Below are 21588 nucleotides of genomic sequence, written 5' to 3'. Positions count from 1 at the left end.
AGTTTTTACCTTCTTGGAATATTATCCCTTTTAGGCTTCAGTGTTCTATTTTCCTACCTGTACCTCTCTGAATTTTTCATTCTATCAGTGCTTTTAATACCTTATTGAAATTAATATTCCTCTCCTCCTCCTAAATCCACTTCCCAAAAGTATATAATGAAAATGCTCCTTTTATCTAAGTTCATTTATTGGTTTTTTGAATGTCAGTTATAAATTGAGGTTCAGTTTCAGACAACCCATTTCCTACCATAAAAATACTAAAATTCATTCCATAACTAAAAATATAAATATATACTTCTATAAACATTAGAATATAAAACCAAACTCTTAATATAAAGCTATATTATAAATATTCCTTTTGGGTCATTTTCTTGCATGGGCAGAATTGAATGAGGCCTTTCTAATTCTGAGTGCAGTGATACTTGTATCTAAACTATATACTTTGTTTTCCTAAATCTCCCACAGGCAAGCATAGGCATTCTTTATTGCCCAAAGAACTTTTAAGTAATTAAAATTAATTAAAATTTAATTAAAATTTAAGTTTTTTGAATATTTTTATTGATGATTGTGATTCTGATATTATAGATTCTCCTCTTGAAGTGATCAAACCCTTTTTTTTTCCACTGAAAACTACTGATGTCTTACTTTATCCGTTAAAAATTGCAAAGGAGCATGTCTTTACTGATGTTGTGTGCTTTGGAGATGTAGATTTGTTTCAACCAGTTGTGGATTCAAAAGGCTTTACACGTCATAAGTTAGCACATCACGCTTTATCTTCAGTTCCACTGATCATAGTAGAATTGGTCACCATTTTATTGATGATGATCAATAAGATTGTGTGGGACTCATTATAAGGACATAAATGTGTTTGATATTTGGGTGGGAGTTGAAGTTAAGCTTTTAGCTCGTAACCTCTTATGAGTTGACATTGGCTAGGATGGTCTAGGAAACCAGGCTAGGATGGTCTAGGAAACCATCAATTGTATACTATAGAGTCTAAGGTCTAAATAATACAGAATATTCACAGAATTATAAAATATTTATTAAATTAAATAGAAAATACATTTCTCATCTATTTCTTATACAACTGAATCTATAAATCTTTGCATAATGGGTCAATAAAACTAAGAAAGCCTCCTGTATGTTGTCTTGGCTAGATTGTTGTGTTGCCCTTGCTAGATTGTTGTGTTTCCCAGTAAACCACAGATCTTAAAATATCATATTGCTTTATTATATTTAACTCTTTACATAATAAGAGGCATTTATTATGTTTTGTTTTTGTTTTTGTTTTTGTTTTTTTGCGGTACGCGGGCCTCTCACTGTTGTGGCCTCTCCCGTTGCGGAGCCCAGGCTCCGGACGCGCAGGCTCAGCGGCCATGGCTCACGGGCCCAGCCGCTCCGCGGCATGTGGGATCTTCCCGGACCGGGGCACGAACCCGTGTCCCCTGCATCGGCAGGCGGACTCTCAACCACTGCGCCACCAGGGAAGCCCTATTATGTATTTTTAACATTTATTTTGAAATATAGATTCATAGGAAGTTGCAAAAATAGTACAAGAAGATCCATGTATCTATCCTTCACCCAGTTTTCCCCAGTGGTTACATCTTATGGAATCATAATACAGTATCAGAAATAGGACACTAGTGTTGGTACAGTGTGTATAGTTCTATGCCATTAATCACACGTTGAGATTCATGTAACTACTACTGCAGTCAAGATACAGAACATGTTATCAGACTCCCCCAAAGATCCCCCTCATTCTACTTATTTATAGCCTACTTTTATAATGACCTACTCCCCATCCCACATCCTTAACCCCTGGCAACCACTAATATGTTCTCATGTGTATAATTTTACCATTTTGAGAATTTTATATAAATAGAATCATACAGTATATAATTTTTTGAGATTGGCTTTTTTTTTTTTTTTCACTTGACCTTCCAGATTTTTTTTTAAATTGCTGATTATTATGCCATGGTGTTGATGTACCATAGTTTAGCCATTCACCAATTGAAGAACATTTTGGTTGTTTCTACTTTTTGGCTATTACAAATAAAGCTCCTGTGAACATTTGTTTACAGGTTTTTATGTGGAGATGAGTTTTCTTTTCTCTAGATAAATGCTCTGGAGTGTGATTGCTGGGTAATACAGTAAGTATATGTTTAGCTTTTTAAAGAAACTGTCATAGTATTTTCCAGTGTGTTACATGATTTTTCATTCCTAACAGCAATGTATGAGAGATCTAGTTTCTCTGCACCCTTGCCAGGATTTTGTATTGTCACTATCTTTTATTTTAGCTGTCCTAATAGCTCAACAGCGTTTTAATTTACACTTCCCTAATGGCTAGTGATGTTTCACATGCTTATTGCCATCTGTATCTCCTCTTTGGTAAAATGCCTCTTCATGTCTTTTGCCCTTTTTCTTGAAATGGAGTAGGATGTGTATTATCTGGGATGCTTTTAGTTGCAAATAACAGAATACCTCAACAATAATCGCTTAAACAATAAAATCTTATTGACTCACATGATAGAAAGTCTGCATGAGGTTTTAGGATTGACTCAGGAGTTTCAACAATCTCTAATAAATAGGCAAACATGTTAGCTTTTCCCTCTTGGTTTCAAGCTCCAAGCATCATATTCTCACATCAACATCCAAAGCAGGAAAGGAGGAGGTAAAAAAAGGGCTTTTTCTACTTAAGATTTTTTTTTAAGAAGAAAAATCTTTCCCAGAAAACTTCCTCTTAAGAGCCCATTTTTCGGAAGTAGGTTACATGTTCACCCCCTGCAGTAACCACTGGCAAACAGGAATGAGATTATCAGAATTAGTACCAGTCATGATTTATCCCCTACATCTGGGCACCTTGCTTCCCAAATAAAATTGGATTTTTTTAAGTAGTAAGAAGAGGAAATAAATTTGAGTGGATGATCAATGATGTTTCCACAGAAGGATAAAACAAGTAAGATATAAGACTTAGTAACATGCCTAGGAGTGGGATTGCTGGGTGGAATGATAAGTGTGTGTTGAATTTTACAAGAAGCTGCATCTCCCTGATGGCTGAATGTGTTGAGCATATTTTTATGTACATATTGATCATTTATGTGTATTCTTTTGTGAGGTCTCTGTTCAGATCTTTTGACTTTTTTTCCTTATTATTCCCGAGTTTTGAGAATTCTTTTTTGTGTTATGGATATAGACCTGTGTTGGCTTTATATATTGTGAATCCTTTCTCCCAATCTTGCCTTTCATTTTCTTAATGGTGTCTTCAGGCAAGCAAAAGTTTTCAATTTTGGTTGAAGTCCAATTTGTCAGTTAAAATAGAAAAAGTATTTGGTGTCTTCCCAGCACTGGAATAATAAGGTGAGGTATCTAATAGACAATTATTCTTAGGTTAAACACAGTTTATAGTGAAATAAGATTATAGTTTTAATTATCAATACATTGCAGAAATTCAGGAAAGCAGGTTTTGGTTTAAGGGTCTCTGCTTGAAGTGCCTTATGATAACTTAGGATACACTTTTAAAAATTAAAATGAAAGAATTGGCTACCCCATAATGAAAAATTGAATGTATTATGTGGCTCATTTTTAAGATTTAAAAGTCAGGTGGATCTTGTTTAATTAAAAAATAATTATCCAAAATATGCATGGTTATTTCTGTCATAACATTGTTTGCCCCTACTATTTGGAAGTATATTTCTAGAATCTAGGGAAATAGGTTATTTTTAATAACTTGTTGCATGAAATCTTTCTGTGAAGGAAGACATTAATTTGTAATACTTAAACTTTTTTTTTTTTTGGTTTGTGCTATCCCTTGGCTCTTCTGAGATCAAAAGACACACACAGATGTTCTTTGAGCTGTTTCTTCATGTCACTGGCTTTGGTCATAGTTTTTCATATTCCCGCAATATTGAGACAGGAATTATAAGCAGTTTAAGTAGTTCAAAGACAGTCTTTATAGTTCTGGTGTAGTCTTAACCTCTAGTTCTCATTGGCATCTCGGAGTAGAGTAGCTATCTGTCCACTCAATAGTATATTTCCTTTCCTTTTTTTTTTTCCTACAAAATGTGAGTTGGGAGCCAAATATAAACTTTGGAGCACAAGTTTTAAGGACCAGAGTACCATTTACCATATTTTATTTTTTCCTACCTTTGTTATTTAGGGATCACATTTTTACATAGAGTCCTTTTCAGCCTGGGTCTATGAGTGAGGGAACTCCCCTGCTATCACTTTCCAACTTGTAGCAGAAGCAAGGAATGAACTTATTTTACTAATAAACCTTTGAGATTATGGAGAACATTGTTACTGGCCATAACCTAGACTACCCTGACTGACTACACTCTATTTATGAAATTGAATTCCTAAGTAAACAATAAAGAAATGGTTACGAAGAATGACTTGTTTGGTTACCATCACAGAGAAAAATATCTTGGAGCTGATCCCCAAGTGAATCAGGGTCATAAACACAGTTCAAAGTGCTTTCCTACTTAATAATTAGCATATACAAGTGGTATGTGCATAGTGATGAATTAAACTAAAATTGTTGTAATCAAAATATATTTGCTTTCCAATGCAGCTGTAGGGTCAAGTGACAGTCTCTTAAACTGAATCAGGTAAGGTGTCACTTTGAGCATGCTTCCAATCAGTTAGTGTCTTGTTATGTGCACCTTTGGTATTCTGCTGAGATTGTACTTGGTTCTTCTTGGCTGATCCTATTGTTAGGCTTCTGTGGTAAGGAACTAACAATAATTGTCTCATTTATTCTTGTATTCTTGTTGCCTATAGCTGGTATCTAATTGTATACTCAAGAAATGTGTGTGGAATGACAGAGCAATTCACAGGAAGATGACTAGGTTCTCTCTGGCTTTTTTGCATTACTTTGTGTTAACGTGGATAAGGAAGTTGAGTAATTTTCTACTCCTTTTTTTTTTTTTTTGCGGTACCCGGGCCTCTCACTGTTGTGGCCTCTCCCGTTGTGGAGCACAGGCTCTGGATGCGTAGGCTCAGAGGCCATGGCTCACGGGCCTAGCCGCTCCGTGGCATGTGGGATCTTCCCAGACCGGGGCACGAACCCGTGTCCCCTGCATCGGCAGGCGGACTCTCAACCACTGCACCACCAGGGAAGCCCTCTACTTCTTCTTGATTAGGTGGTATTTTGAGATTCTTTTATTTTAAAGTTATGTGAATTTGCAGCATGTCAGATAATCCTCTATTTATATACAAATATAAAACGTATAGTCAGATATAAATTATGTGTAGATAATCTACCATTTGTCAAATCGTCATTCTTCATTAAGGATGGGTTGTTGAATATTGGTTCCGAGCATGCATTGACTTCTGGTTATGGATTTTCTATAAGGAATGGGCAGTCATACACTTTTTGTTGTTACTTGTAGATTAAACCCATGAGTTCTCCTGTCATGAACTGAAGAGTTGAGACAGGGAGGGAGAAGAAAGAAAAAGGTGATGTTGGTACATTTACCAAAAATTGCTTTGGTTACATGATACATAATACAGTGTTTTCCCTTGAGGCAGCCCAAAGTACCTAACCAAACAATTTCACTAATATTTATAACCTATGCATGAAGCAGATGATTCAAATTACCTACCATTTTACTAGTGAAGAAAGGAGAAAGCTGTTACTTTGCCACAGTCTGTAGAGCTGATATAAAGTTGTTATAATAAGAAATGTTTTCTTGACTAAGAACAGAAAGTTCTCTCTGCTTAGTGAGATTTATTTGAGTGTATTTTAAGAATAAAAAACTAATTTCATTCTTTAAATGTGCCAAACAAATCCTTCTTTATTCTTAGTTCAGCTTTTTAGATCATCTAATATTTAACAAATTTAAAGTGGTAATTTTACCTTGCTTTAAAAACAAAAACAAAAACAAAATCTTAAGATAATCTATTTACTAAAGCTTAAACTGTTTTTATTATTATAACTCACTCCTAAAGTAGTATCTCTTTCATAATTTCCAGGCAACTCTATTTTATGTATCTTTTATCTAGAAAGATATATTTACTTTCCTTGTTCAAACTCTATTTTAAATTACCTTATCTACACACTCGTGTTTCTCTTTAGATCATATAAATCTTTCTCCTTTACTAAATTACCTGATCACTTCCATGGTCCTTTGATGAAAAGTCCTGGAACTTGGGAGTGGCATGGGATTGAGGGTGGGGGGAGAGAAGGGTGGGACTGCTTCTGGTACATTCTTGTCTTTTCAAATATAATACATTGAAGATTAACAGCTTTCTGGGTTTTGTCTTAACAGTAATATTAAAAGTAATAGATGTTCATTTAAAAAAAATTAGCAAGTACACTGATAATAATTGTCACACCTCATTTTCTGTCCATTTAGATTTATGTAGCCAATAAATGAAAATCGGTTAAAATGTAAAAAATTGAAAATTTAATTCCTCAGTTGTACTAGCCACATTTCAAGTGCTTAATTACCATATCTGGCTATTGGTTACCTTATCAGAGTGTGTAGATATTGAAATTGCCATCATTGTAGAAAGTTCTATTGGATAGGGCTGTTATAGTCAGTGTACCTGTGTCCATAGTCCTTTCTACATAAAAATGAGATCATTCCATGCATGCTGTTTTCTTATTTTTTCACTTTGTGTTATGACCATATTTCATTACCAGTGAATATTTTTGTCTAATCTCTTTTTTTTTTTTTTTTTGTGGTATGCGGGCCTCTCACTGTTGTGGCCTCTCCCATTGCGGAGCACAGGCTCTGGACGCGCAGGCTCAGCGGCCATGGCTCACGGGCCTAGCCGCTCCGCGGCATGTGGGATCTTCCTGGACCGGGGCACGAACCCGTGTCCCCTGCATCGGCAGGCAGACTCTCAACCACTGCGCCACCAGGGAAGCCCTCTAATCTCATTTTTAAAGGCAGTCAAGAATTATATAGAAATAACCACTTTTAAAATCATTCACCTATATTAGGCCATTTAGAATATTTCTGATTTTTCACTATTTTATAAACAGTACTATAGAGACTATCATTTTCATTAATTACATATGTAAACCCTGATTACTTTAGGATAAACTACTGGAAAGCTAGAGCTTCTTAATAAGAATCAAAGAAATGTAGCTGCTGGAGTACTCTATTAGGGCTCTTGATTTAGTCTGTCACATTATCTATCCATATGCCATCCATAAATGAGCTAGGTTAAGAAAAGTCATTTCCCACACCTTCCTTACTCTTTGTAAAAATTCATTGAAAATTCAGTGAAGTCTTGAGAATTTGTTTCACTTGCTTTTGTTTCATTTTTCTCTCTCTTCCCTTTTTCTGCAAGAATACTTCCCTTTGGCATTTTTTTTTTTTTCTTTTGCGGTACGCGGGCCTCTCACTGTTGTGGCCTCTCCCGTTACGGACCACAGGCTCCGGACCCACAGGCTCTGGACGCACAGGCTCAGCGGCCATGGCTCACGGGCTCAGCCGCTCCGCAGCATGTAGAATCTTCCCGGACCGGGGCACGAACCCGTGTCCCCTGCATCGGCAGGCGGACTCTCAACCACTGCGCCACCAGGGAAGCCCTCCCTTTGGCATTTTTAACATTACTTTTCCATATAAAAACTGAATTGGGATCTTTTAAACAAGTCTCAATGTAGCATTTTCATAAAAACTAAAAAAAAAAAATGGCAAAATTCCATACTTGTATCCTTAAAAAGGAGAAGAGCCAAAAATGATAGCAGTTTTTCCCTTCTGAAATAATCCCTGGTTAGAGTGTTTATGCATTTACCTGATATATTTGGGATTACTTTAGTAGGCATTCTGGTTAATGGTGTTAAATATATATTGATATGTTTATATAGAGAGTTTGATATTTGTTCATTGTATTTTATTAAAATTCCCAGAATGAATGTCTTTATTCTCCTAAGCACTTAAGAAATATATCAAAGATGCTTAAATTAGGGGGAAAAAGGTCAAGTAACAAGAACAAAAGAAGAACCAAAAAAACACCTCATACATTTTAAAAAGTGATGTAATGCTTTGCTTACTGCTCAAGACTGTCTGTTAAATTAATTAATTATATGTTTGCACTTACTTTTAGATTAAACATGATTGTCCAAAACAGTCTATGGATTTCAGTGAGATGCATGGCTTAAGTTTGGTGTTGTATGAAAGTGGTATTTGAGGCAAATGGCTCATGTAACCAGTGGGTTCTCTTTACATGGTTATCATGTTATCTGAAACGCATGTATATTAAAACTGTGTCCTTGCTTTGTACAGTTCCCTGGTAACTGAGATTTCAGAGGCAGGCCCAGATTGGAGATAAAGACTCATGGAGTCCTTCTCACTCCCCATTTTCAGCTGACCAAACTAGAAAGTTGTTAAGTATAATAATTGCAGTTTCAGGCTTTAAAAAAATGTTATGTATTTTTGTTGTTTTAGTTCTTCAGTTATTTAAATCTGCTAATTCTCTTTTTTTAGATGGGGGTGGGTGTTAGACTTTTCATCTGTAAACAGAATCCAGGATTAAGAATGTAACCTTATTGTGAGTTGTTTCATATTCTGCCCTCAGGTATGACAGTACAAATAAGACATTAAGAAATCCCACAGTGTGTCCAAATCTATGTTTATTTTGTGTCAAGCCTGAAAATTTCTGTATTTGTTGTGGTACAAATAATCATGGTTACAGATAGAGGGCATGTATTTCATTTTGCCTTTGGGGGGCACAATTTTGAGCGTTGATCTTTTGAAAGAATCTTTTGTACTTGAGTATGAGGATGGAGGGAACAAGAGAAGGAAGTATTCTAGTGGGTCTCCTAAAATGGAACCCTGGCTGCCTTGGTGTTACTGCAGAGTCTGGTTGCCTGCTTTCCCACAGGGGGTTGTTGGATGGGGTTAGGAAGAGGACATTGGTCGCTGGAGGAAGGTATTTAGGACAGATGCATAGATGTGCCCTTTAGAATTCACATGAAGGAAAGAAAGCTTGAGTTACAGTTCTGGTGTGATCTTGGCTTCTACTTGTGTAGAATGATAAGGTAGAAATTAAATGCTTGGCTTTAGAATTAAGTATGAATTCCCCTTTACCACAAATAATTCACTTGCTTTGAGCCTCAATTTCTCACGTGTAAGGTGGGCATCAGACCTACTGCATCAGGTTGTTATGGAAAGTTAAATGAAATAATAAAGCAGGTAGAGCCTCAGCAAGTGCTTGTTTCCTTCCACTCTCTTTTCCCTTGGGTGGCAGCATAAGGTGTTCTCAGAGATCATTTCTGTATTCTGACACTCGGTAAAAACGTAATGACAGATACGTGGCTCTTTGTTGCCTTCAATGTGAATTAGTTTATGTCCTTTGTTTCATATTCATTGTTACTTTGTAAACTTGAATTATGATTTGATAAGACATGAAACTTTTTTAAAAATGGCAGTTTATGCCTTTTAACTTAGCAGAGACATTGCAGGTAGGATAATGGAAAATTATCGTAACATAAACATTTTCCCCACAAATACATCAATAGCAGGAGTATGAAGTTCTAGTGATTTGCTGTGACTAAGTAAAAAGCGTATGAAAGCTTGACAAATGCAAAGAGATGTGAACAATGATAAGTTTTTAAAGGCAAATTAATTATGAGTAAATAGTTCTTCAAGTTGCTAGAGGGCATCATAATTGCTGTTTCTGAAAATTGCAGCCCTCTAGGAATGAGAGAAGGGAAAGAGCAAAGGAGGAACTCTGTTAAAAGAAAAAGGCATTCTTTTCCTCCTCACTGTGGGGAAAGGAGCTCAGGTGGGATGTGAGAAACGTGATTGAATACTGTCATTAAGAATATCACTCATAGGATAATTTATCGAAAACAAGCTACATTAAAAAAATTATTTGATATATTTCCCAAAGAATGAAAACTTAACAGTTATGTTCTTTGCCTCCTTCAGGTTGAAAGTACAACAGTATATTGAGGTTCCAATCATTTGAATTCTTAGAGACATAGGAAAATAATAGTTGTGATATTATTTCTTAAGAAACTAAAATTCAAAGCAGAATCAGAATATTATGGTACTGGCTCAACCCTGTGTTCCTTGTGAAAAATGTTTTCAAACATGTGACTTTAAACCTTGTATCACTAAAACTGTAGCACTAAAACTGAATTGGTCTTAATATTTTATAGTGGGGGAATTTGCCTGGAAATGCTAGTAAGTCCTTGAGGCCTTACTCAGCTCTTAACAATTTAGGTGTGGACTCAGAAAGGCGGGTGAAACTTCTCTCAGAGAGATTGGGAAGCACCTTTTGCATGTGGTTGCTGTCCCTAGAACTGTAAAAATTCTGTCATCCTGTTATAAACTTACGTGGTCAGACTATAATATCTACTTTGTTACTTATTAGTGTTTTATTTACATGACTCTAGTCAAGTATTAGAAAAAGTAATCTTCCCCTAAGTACAAGGAAGTATAAAACAATAATTGGGCACAAACGAATTCATTGTTCCTAGGGCTGTTACCAGTTTGCCTTTATTTTAATCCAACTGGTATTTTTTTAGCGCTCTGTGCATGGGATTCTATTTTTGAAAGGCAGATGAAAAGGTCCTGATTGAAGGGATAGGGTGTTTATTGAGTTCCTATTGTGTGCAAAGAACCAAGCTAGGTTTATATATATTGTCTCAATTATGACCGCAATCCTTGGAGGAAGGTAGTGAAAGAGGAAATTGAAATTGACAGAGGTGAAGTCACTTGACTCAGGCCAGACAATTGCTAAGTAGAGAGCAGTATTCTCAAACCCAGGTTTGTCTGACTCCTAGACAGGGCTTTCTTTTAGACTTGATTCTCTAGGGTTTCCAGGTAGAAAGGAGATATGCTTTGTTATAATCATTCTTATATTTGTTCTACTGCCTGCTTTATCTTATAATAAATTGTGGTTTGTGTAAGCAGATAATGCTGATTTCCCAGATGTATTGGGGCCTGCCTTAACTCCTTATTGAAAAAAGGATATAATTGAATTGGATTTAAGAATCTGCTATATACACATACAGAATAATCTATACCTAAGTTACTCCATATGTAACGGACCTTTTCAAAAATTCTTGGTCTTCTCTGTTTATAGGAAATCTTGATAATGGGAGCAAAATTTAATTGGAGGATTCTTTTATTATTATAACATTTCATGCCAAAGTTTGATCATAAAGAACTAGTCTTATGTAAATTCAGTAAAATTTTATTTACTTGGATTAGCTTTTTTGAGTAATTAAATATTTTCTAATGTCTTTAAAAAAATTCTTACATGCACATGTATACTATATGTTAGCCACTGTTCTAAGAGCTCCTTAAATATTTATTTGTTTTGTCCTCCTAATAACCCCATGAGTAGGTACTGTTATTATCTCCTGATTTACTGGTGCGGAAATGGAAGTACAGAGAGGTGATGTCGCTTCCTGGGGTCCCAGAACTAGGAGGTGGCGGAACTGGGATTCTAACCCATTCAGTCTGGTTCCAGAGGACCAACTGTTAACTGTGGTGTTTTGCCATTAGTAAGTGCAGCAGACTTAGGAGAGAATTTGATTTTTTGAACTTATTTTAGCTCAATGAACTATCTGCCTTTATGTGCCTCATTAGATGGAAACCCATTTGTAACTTTTTTCCATGTCCCCCACCAGGAAAAAATAAGAATACATTTTTTTCCTAAGTTCAAAGGCACATAAAGACAGATAGTTCCTTGAGGTAAAATTATGTATCACAAGTATGCTAGTCCCAGTTGTTGACAGAATTCTGAATTTTTGGTGACTTTTGTATGAAAGGCAAAGACTAAAAAAAGTATGGTTAAAAACCTGGACTTTTACGCAATAGAAAATTACTTCTTGACTATTTTACTTTAGACTTATTTCTACAGTCTCAGCATTATCACAGATTCTAAATTAATGTATTTATTTTATATTGGAATTGTTTATTTAATGCTACACCATATTTAATGTTGTTTGCTTGATAAGAACTGCCCAATTCTTATTTCTCCATTGGTTACAAATTAATTACTTTAAAGAGCAGCTTTAAGAGAAGTATTGTTTTGGCAAACATACTTAAACAGCATGTGTAAAGATCATTTTTGTCTGAGGAGAAATATCTCTCTCATTATAAAAATAATATATATTTGTAATAAACATTAAAACACTGTAGAAATATGTAAAATAGAGACATTTTTGTAAAGATTCATTTACCATGTATAGCCATATCTACATAATACTTTAAATTTAAGATCTGTTATTGCTGTAGATGCCCATTGAGGTCCGCCCATGTACTCTAGAACTAACGCCTCTTTCCCCATCACCATTGTTTTTATTGCCTCTTCCAGCTTCTCTGGCCAAGCTTTTGAAGTCCAGAACCAGATTTGAGGCAAGCTGGAGCAAATTCTCTTTAATGAGAGTTTGGAATTAAGGTTCAGATAGTACAAGTATATGTATTGTCTGTAGCCGAGGGTGATGGCAATAAAGCTGGGAGACAGGGATAGGCAGCAGCAGGATAAATTTGGGGACATGTTTCTGCCTTTGCTTTTGATGAGATGCCTCTATTCTTCAATAAATTTTCGTGTTGTTTAAGCCAGTTAAAGTAGTTTTTTCTCCCTTGTAATTAAAAAAAAAAAAGCCCTCTAATTGATAAAGTCAGTACTCAAAGATATATTCATAAGTCACAGCATCTTAAAATTAAAAGAATCCTTAGAAATCATTTTTATTATTTACCTTTTACTATTATTTACTGTTTTTAAAAGCACTAGTTACTATTTTATTGATTTACTATTTGTTTATTTCCTATTATGTTATTAAACCACAGAAATCTTCCTTCAAATGAAATCTAATGCAGTAACCCAATATGTAAAAGTGTTGAGAGGGGAGAAGCATAGAGCTTCATGTATTCCACCTCACAAAAGTTCGTGTGTGTGTGTGTGTTTGAGTGTGAGTGCGGGGAGTAGGTGTGGTTTTAGCCAGGAGCAGTTTTGCCCATTGAGGAGATATTTAGCAATATCTAGAGACATTTTTGGTTGTCACAGTGGGTGAGGGCTGTTTACATCAATTGGGTAGAGGTCAGGGGTGCTGTTATCATCTTTCAATGCCCAGGGCTACTCCCTACTGTTGCAAGTTCATGTTGCAAGACAAGCCAAGGCCAAAGCCAGAGCCTGACTAATTTGACTAGAAACGATGCCACAAGTGCCAGCTCCTTGTGGTCCTTGTACTATACAGCAAAAAGGATGACACTGAGAGGAGAAGGGCTGAATGACTGCAGCACAAGTTGTGGGATCCTCTGTTGCTGAAGAGCCAATAGAAGGGGAGATGAAGAAAGCCCCCTACCCTACCTCATCAGAAGTGGGAAGTGATGAGGGAAGGTAGAGAGGTGAGTGGAAGGTGGCCTCACAGTAGCTCCTTGCAAGTCTCTCATCCTTCATTTCCAGAGGTCACAAGGCATTTGCACCAAGACACAGATGAACTGTGATTCAAGTCTTTGCTTAGCATGTGAGGATACTTGCAGAGTCTCCAGGGCACCATGTTGGAGCCATCACCCTACACCTGCAGTAAATAATTATCTGGTCCAAAATGTCAGTAGTTCACTCTGCTCTAGAGTAGTGCTGTTTGGTAGGTATATAATGCCAGACATGAATGTAATTTAAATTTTTCTAATAGCCACATTAAAAAGAAACAGGTTATATTAATTTAATAATATATTACTTAAAGCAGCATATACAAAATATTATTTCAACATATGAGTATAGAACATTATTATGCTAAGTGAAATAAGTCAGAGAAAGACAAATACTGTGTCACTTATATATGGAAATATAAAAATACAGCAAACTAGTGAATCTATCAAAAAAAGAGGCAGACTCACAGATATAGAGAACGTAAGAGTGGTTACCAGTGGGGAGGTAGGGGAGGGGCAATATAGGGTTAGGGCAGTGGGAGGTACAAACTGTTGGGTATAAGATAGGCTCCAGGATGTATTGTACAACCTGGGGAATAGAGCCAATATTTTGTAATGACTGTAAATGGGAAATAACCTTTAAAAATGGTATATAACATTAAAAAACATTATTAATGAAAAATTTTGTATTTTTTTCAACTGGTTTCTGAAATCTAGCGTATATCTTCTACTTAAAGCACATCTCAATTCAAGCAAACTTTTCATCAGTAATACTTGATCTGTATTTAGATTTAATAAAATTTACAGTTGAAACAGTAGATTCACATATCTAAGGTGTTCAAAACATATTAAACATCTTCCAATAACTGAATCATGTACCAGTGTATCATGTATCAACTTAATATTTAAATTAATTAAAATTAAATAATTAAAATAAAATATAATTAATAATTCAGATCATCAGTCTCACTAGCCACATTTCAAAGACTCAATACTTACATATGGATAGTGGCTACTATATTGGACAGTGTAGCTCTAGGCACTAGAAGATCACTTAATCATCTTAATTTATGGCTAACCAGGCCAAGCTAAGACCACACAACCATTACTTCAGAACTTTTTTCCAGCTTGCTTGGATCTCTGTTCATTATATACCAGAATACCTGCTCTTAAATCTCCATTTCAGAAGAGTTTTATAAGTAGGGTCACATTAGGCTAGGCATTATATTATGAGGTTCTCAGAGGTTTTTCCAAAGGATATTAATTAAGATGAAAGAAGCCTACTTCACTCAGTGAATGTCACTACTCATTCAGTGAAAGATACCACTGAGCATCAAAAAAAAATCAACATGAGTCTAGTTTATGTTGAGAGAAACTTACTGATTAGCCTGAGTGTGTTGACAGGGAATAGAACTGATCATTCTTTCTGAGTCCCAAATTTAATTTGGTATGTAGAACCAGTATTTATCTCCTATGAATGTTAGAATTTGAAGGATTTAAATAGTTAGTTTATTTGGGGGTGGAAAGTGCTGGTAAGAAGATGGATCTTAATAAAGGAAGAGAATTCTAAAAAATATAAAGAGGAAATAAAATATTTTTAAAACAAAAAATTTTGCAGATGAAAATAAATATTAAATTTATATCAAAGAGTTTTCTTTGATTTGCCTAGTCAGTCCTTATATATCTTGGTTCTAGAGTAGTGTTTGTAGGAATGTATTTAATGCTATTAACATTTATTTTAAAGTAATTTTTAAGGTATAACATAATTTAATTGATGTTACCTAAATTAAATTTATCCCAAGAATAGGAATATGGTGTTTTTACACTTGTAAAAATATCGTTTTTTGCAAATATACATGGAAACAGATTTATAGTTAAATCATTGCTTAACATCTGCTATATAGTATAACATACACTATAGTTAGGATAGGTTCACAAATTATTTACCTCTGACGTATTACTCTAAAACTTATTGCTTTCTTTTGAATTATCAACTATTTTTTATAGTAGTTCCTAATTTATATGTGTAATATATTTTTCTGTATCATTGAGTTTATCCTGTTTGAGCTTCTTGAACGTATAAATTTGTGTCTCTTATTAGTTATGGGAAAATCTTAGGCATTATCTCTTCAAATATGTATGTGTTTCTTTTAAGACTGATGACAACATATTAGACCTTCTCACTCCATCCTTTGTCCATGATTATTTCTCCTTGCAGCATTCTTGGATCTGTTGACATGTTTTCCAGGACAATAAATTTCTCTTCAGATTTATCTAATCTGCGATTAAACCCCTCTATTGAGCTTTTAAAAAATCAGCTTTATTGAATTACAACATAAAATTAGTTTGAGATAATGAAATAAAATGCATCCATTTTAAGTATATAATATTGACGAGTTTTGACAAATGTATTCGCCCATGTAACCAGTACCACAATTTAATAGAGCAGTTTTATCACTCTAAAAAGTTCTTTGGTGTCCATTTGCAGTCAGTTTTCTCTTCCCCTCCACCATCCCCAGGGAACAATTGATCTGTTTTCTGTCACTGTAGATTAGTTTTCTGTTCTAGAAATATGTTCTTTCCTGTATGGCTCCTTTTGCTCAGCATGTTGTAGAGATTTCATCCCTCTAGTATGAGTCAATAGTTTATTTCTTTTTATTGCTTAGTAGTATTCTTTTGTATGGATATGCTACAATTTGCTTATCCTTTTACCTGTTGATGAATATTGAGATGTTTTTCATTTTTTTGCTTTTCTAAATAAACATATGAAATTTTCATGTGCAGGTGTTTTGTATGGACATATTTCTTTTCCTCTTGGATAAATATCTAAAAGTAGGATGTTAGAACATACAGTAGTGTATATTTACCTTTATAATAATTGCCAAATTGATTTCCAGAGTAGTTACATACCACTCTACAGGCCCACCAGCAATGGATGAGAGTTCCAGTTTAGTACATTCTCATTAATATGGAATACCATTAATAATAAAAGATGGGTCATTGCCCATCTTTTAAATTTGCATTTTCTTTTGAATAATAATATTGAGCATCTTTTCATGTATTAGAAGTTTGTATATCTTTTGTCTTATGCATTGACGATTATAGCTAGCTAAAATTTGGTCTCTTAGTATTTTGCTCCAAAATTAAAAATTTTATTTGCTAAACTTGGTGCTTTGTGTGATTTAATTTTAGAAACTCAGTCAAATGAGTATTTCTGTACTCTAATTAAAAGAGTAAGATGGGGCTTCCCTGGTGGCGCAGTGGTTGAGGGGTCCGCCTGCTGATGCAGGGGACACGGGTTCGTGCCCCAGTCCGGGAGGATCCCACATGCCGCAGACCGGCTGGGCCCCTGAGCCATGGCCGCTGAGCCTGCGCGTCCGGAGCCTATGCTCCGCAACGGGAGAGGCCACAACAGTGAGAGGCCCGCGTACTGCAAAAAAAAAAAAAAAAAAAAGAGTAAGATGACTATGAAATACTTGCAAAACATTTTAACATAAACATAACTTCTTTTAAAATAGAGTGTTCATTGTGAGGAACAGTTTTAGACCTTTAATGTAGCTCTAAAATTCACATAACAAAGAATTTACTATATCTTAATAGGAGGGTTTCTGCCATTAAAAGTGAAAACTATACTTAAATGCTTTTTCGTAATTTACCTAAAAACCTTGCTACATTTTTAGCTTGGAAAATTCACATTGTTTCTATTTCTTCTATCTTCTTAAATCAGTTATTAGTGCCTGTACTTAAGTAAAATTTATCATAATAGCACTTCATATTTTTCTAGGAATTTGATAAGATGAGGCTTCGCATACGTGTAGAAATATTTTCTAAAATGATATGAATGCTTAAATTGAATAGTTTTGAGGAATTAAATGAATCGATTTCAGTCTCTGCTGCATTGGTCACAGACTGAAGGCATGCTCCCTGAATCTGGCTCGCTGTAGCTGAATGTTTGCACCAGAAATAGGAAAATCACATGTCCTTCTTGCCATAGCTTTTTTGAAAATGTCATTTTGAATATTCTGATCTTACCTTGGGTTTAACTCTCTGTTATTATGCTAGCTGCTATATTTTCTCCACCCTTATAACTTCCAAAGGAGATAAATGGGTTTGAGATATAGAGCCTAGACATTTGGGATTTGAGGTTTGATAATGCCCTAATTGGTTAAAGATAATACAAGGAGATTTTGAATGTCCGTCCACAGTAGTCTCGAATTTACTTACTGAATGTTACTCAGATTTTAGTTTCCTTGTTTTTCTTTCAAACCTTAGTTTGTATATTGATTGTATATTCTGGGAACTTTGCTTCAGACATTTGTGCTACTTTTGAAGAAGAATCTGTTACAAGATGAATTTCTAATTGTATTATGTATCTGTAGTCATATTTTATTATTCCTTTTGGTAGCACAGAACTTTGAAAGCAACTTTTGAAGCATCCAGCATTGAGATTCCTACATGTCACTACTTCAAGTACAGACTGACAGTCTTGAAAGCCATGGTTGTTATCTTTGCCCTATGTATGTGCTGTTCTTCTGGTATCAGAAAATAGTATCACACAGATCTTCATAGGGAATAGTGTGAAACAAATTTGACTTGAGGAATTGCTCAAGAAGTAGTTTGGTACTTTTTAGTATGTACCCTACAACTTTGATCATGGACTCAACTATTAATTTTGTTTTTGTTAAATCAAGTGTTAGGATAAATAAATCTTTTTTTTCCATTTTGATTAAAAGTGTAGGGAAGGAAAAGGGTCTGCTTGAGGCAAATCTTTCTTTTTTAAGATTTTAGATCTTAATGCTTAGACTGTAACTCTAAAGCATTATCAGGGATTTGAGGCCTATTCTAGATACATAGAAATCATTTATCTCGTCAAGGTCCTTCACTTTATAGACCTGGGAACTGGCTTAGTGCTTCTCAACCTTGTCTGTGGTCAGGGACCAGTTTTTTTCCTTCCCCAATGCATGGCAGGCCAATAACTCTGTAAACAACAATAAAGATGAGGTACTGGAAAAAGTAATTTTAAAATGACACACACAGTTTTAAATGCTTCCTCTTAATTTCTGTGGTTATCTCAATGTCGATGGATTACAGAGCGTTCGAGGACTAGAACAGTCCATGGACCACACTTTGTCTATTACTGCCCACACTTTTTCTATTCCTGCCCAAGGTCGAGGTTGGCAGACTATGACCATGGGCCAAATCCAGCTCACCCCTTGTTTTTTGTATGTCCTGTAAGCTAAGAATTGTTTTTACATTTTAAATGATTTTTAAAATACACAATAATAACAATATTTTCTTATATATGAGAATTATACAGAATTCAAATTTTAATAAAGTTTTATTGAAACAGAGTCACACACATGCCTTTAAGTATTGTCTGTGGCTGCTTTTCCTCTGTAATGATGGGGTTGAGGCAAGGCTGAATAGCTGAGACAGAGACCATATGGTCTACAAAGCCTAATGTATTTTCTCTCTGGCCCTTTACAGAAAAAGTTAAGATCTGAAGGTTTGGCTCTAGGACAAAGCAATGAATTAGTAGTTAGTGGTAAAGTTGAGAGTACAAATACATTTTAAAATGTGCTTTAAATATTAGTATCAGCTGATAGGTATTGTCAGGCTCTGTGCTTAGTACTTTTGATGCTATTTTTTGTTCCCATTTAATCTCCCCAGTGCTGCCCTTTTATAAAAAGTTAGGTAAGTTTAGATCCCTTGTGGTCTAGTTATGGATACCTTTATTGCTCCTAAAACTCTTAACTCTACTGAGTTTTGTGGGTTTTTACCCATATCTGGTGAATTAAAATGGTTCGATTATTTTCTAATGTGGATTTTGTTATCAGCATCTGGTTTGGAAAATTCAGCTTCTTCTTCCCTGTTGCTACATAACTCTGCAGTGATGTTTCTGTGTGTTCAGGTCCAATGAATGAGATGCATATGACTCAAAAATGTTTAGAAAACAGATACTTCTAGTGAAAAGATTACTCCTTTCAAAGTCAACTAAAACAAAGCAAAACTGCAACTAAGCTGTAATGGCAGATTTCTGTTGCAAAATAGCAAAGATATAATAGGTAAGGCTGAGACTTTAGGTGACTTTTGGAGGAACAATAAGGCTTTCTATGTTTTGCCTCTACCACGCATTAAGCTGCAAAGTAAAAGCTCCCACCATATTTTCATCAAGGATTGTTAAACTACGTTCTTATACTTCTTGTTTAAAGCAGGTTCTGAAGTTCTCGAAGTATGCGATAAAAAAACTCAGCTTTTCATGGTAGCTGTCATTTCTTTGTTCTCCTACTTTTTGCATGTGATCACTCAGCATCTAAATAAAGATATAGCGATAGCTGTCATCTTTACATTTGATACATGAGCTTGCTTCATGATAAAGACCCTTTACAAGCCAAATCTTCATGTTGGGATTTCTTCCTGGAATAAAAAATATATATATTGTTGTGAAAGCTTATTCATTATGATGAAAGAATAACTACAGTTTCACATTATGGTACTTGCTATTTTGTGCTACTTTTGTCACTTTATAAACATCTGGAAAAGAATTATGTTCATTGCTTACAGTCAGGAGTGAAAGTCTCAGCAAAATCTCACTGCATCTTTTCAAGCCATGGCTAGTTTTTGTTATCCCAAGTCTGAAAGTATACAGGATTTAGTGCAAGAGATGCTGATGCACGCTGTCCCAGCAGCTGCGCCCCAATTCTAGATAAGGCTATTCCTTTGTACCTTATAATAAAGCCATCGACTAGACGGCTTATGTATTAAAGGGAGAAGAAGAGCTTTATAAAGCTCTATACTTAGTAATATATGAGGCTTGCCTTCCAAATATTCCTAAAGAATGTATGTACTTTAGCATGGGACTGTTAATGAATGAAAATCTGGGACACATCAACAGTCATTATATATAACATGTCTTTAACCATTTATTTGAATTTAATATTTCTGCTTTGTTTTAAATTTATGCTATAGAATATTGGTAAATGGTAACAACTCCTGTTCTCTCCAGGAGTACACAAAGTGTTAGATTTGAACTGTTAGAATAACTTGTAATTGAACTTTGCTTATTAGACTAGTTTTTAATATATTTATTAGTTTAACCATTGGTTGGGTAGTGTTATAGCAACACCCGCCCTCCCCTCTCCACCATCCCCACACCGCCCCTGTACACACACATACCAGATGTAGTTGAGAAATGTTTTAGATTAATAAATTATATCTGGATTTTACTTAAACAGTGATTCTCTCTTTTGGAAGCCTACACATCTCAAAATTCTACTTTTTACGCAATATAGCATGTGTAATATTCATTCCTCAGCATGTATCATAGTGATTGAATTTCTGATTCTAAAAATTTTTGATGGCCAGAATTATTGTGGAAGGCAGTTCCTTTCTGCAGCTCGGCTGCAGGGAACCAGAGTTGCATGCGTTACTGTGTCTGGTAAACTTCTTGGAAGCAAGCCAGTATGTTCTGATGCGTTTCCATACATGTAAGCAGTGAGCACTAAAAGGCTTGCACAGTATTACAGCTCTTCCAAGACGAGGAAGCGGTGGGAAATTCAGCAGTGAAAAATTCAGCAGTGAAGCAGCAGCAGCAACAAGCAGCCACAGTGGTAGTAAAGACAGGGCAGGCTCATAGTGAGAGGAATTCACAGCGCGAGGCAGCGAGCATACAGCTCCCCATCCTTCTGCCTGAAGGAGGCAAACCCAAACTGTCTGTTGCAGGATTTTTCTAGTTTCGTGTTTATGATGTTAAGTCATGTGATAATACTGTACCACAAGTTGCCAACTTCGCTTTACTCTAGAGAGGATCCTTTGCTGCAGAGCTTTTTTTTCTTTTTCTTTCTTTCTTTTTTTTTTCTTGAAAGAGAAAAAATTGTGCAATGTATGTTTATGCCTACACCATGCCGAGGCGGCACTTACCAGTAAATAATCTTTGTATCCCTGAGGTAAGATACTGTTTCTGCTTTCCCTGCACAGTGCTGCTGCAGCACGGAGCTGATCCAAACATTCGGAACACTGATGGGAAATCAGCCCTGGACCTGGCGGATCCTTCAGCAAAAGCTGTCCTTACAGGTAAGAAAACAGAGCTGCCCAGTTATTTTATCTACTAGCTATTGGATCTATTTGCTTGCTTTTATAAAATCTTTATGGTCTGAATTTTATTTTATTTTTTACTGATAAAAGCTCAACAAATATATATGCCATTATCTCTACTTTATTATTGATTTGTTATATTAACTGT

The 21588-nt window shown here is 35.4% G+C and overlaps 1 protein-coding gene across 3 annotated transcripts in view; it reads left to right on the top strand.

Moving 5' to 3' along the window:
• Positions 1 to 21588, top strand: part of TNKS (tankyrase) — a 176695-nt gene that overhangs the window by 26130 nt on the left and 128977 nt on the right. For all 3 annotated transcript variants that reach the window (XR_004475386.2, XM_004277152.4, XM_033400604.2), the window contains exon 3: positions 21324 to 21419. Coding sequence is in view for 2 of the 3 variants with exons in the window: in XM_004277152.4 (XP_004277200.1) it covers positions 21324 to 21419 (96 nt within the window). In the remaining variant the exon portion in view is untranslated. The remainder of the gene's footprint in view (positions 1 to 21323; positions 21420 to 21588) is intronic.

Source organism: Orcinus orca, chromosome 21 (assembly GCF_937001465.1).
Source record: "Orcinus orca chromosome 21, mOrcOrc1.1, whole genome shotgun sequence".
In the NCBI taxonomy this organism is placed as follows: Eukaryota; Metazoa; Chordata; class Mammalia; order Artiodactyla; family Delphinidae; genus Orcinus; species Orcinus orca.
Note: the sequence above shows the minus strand (reverse complement) of the source record. Positions and strands in the feature narration are given on the sequence as shown.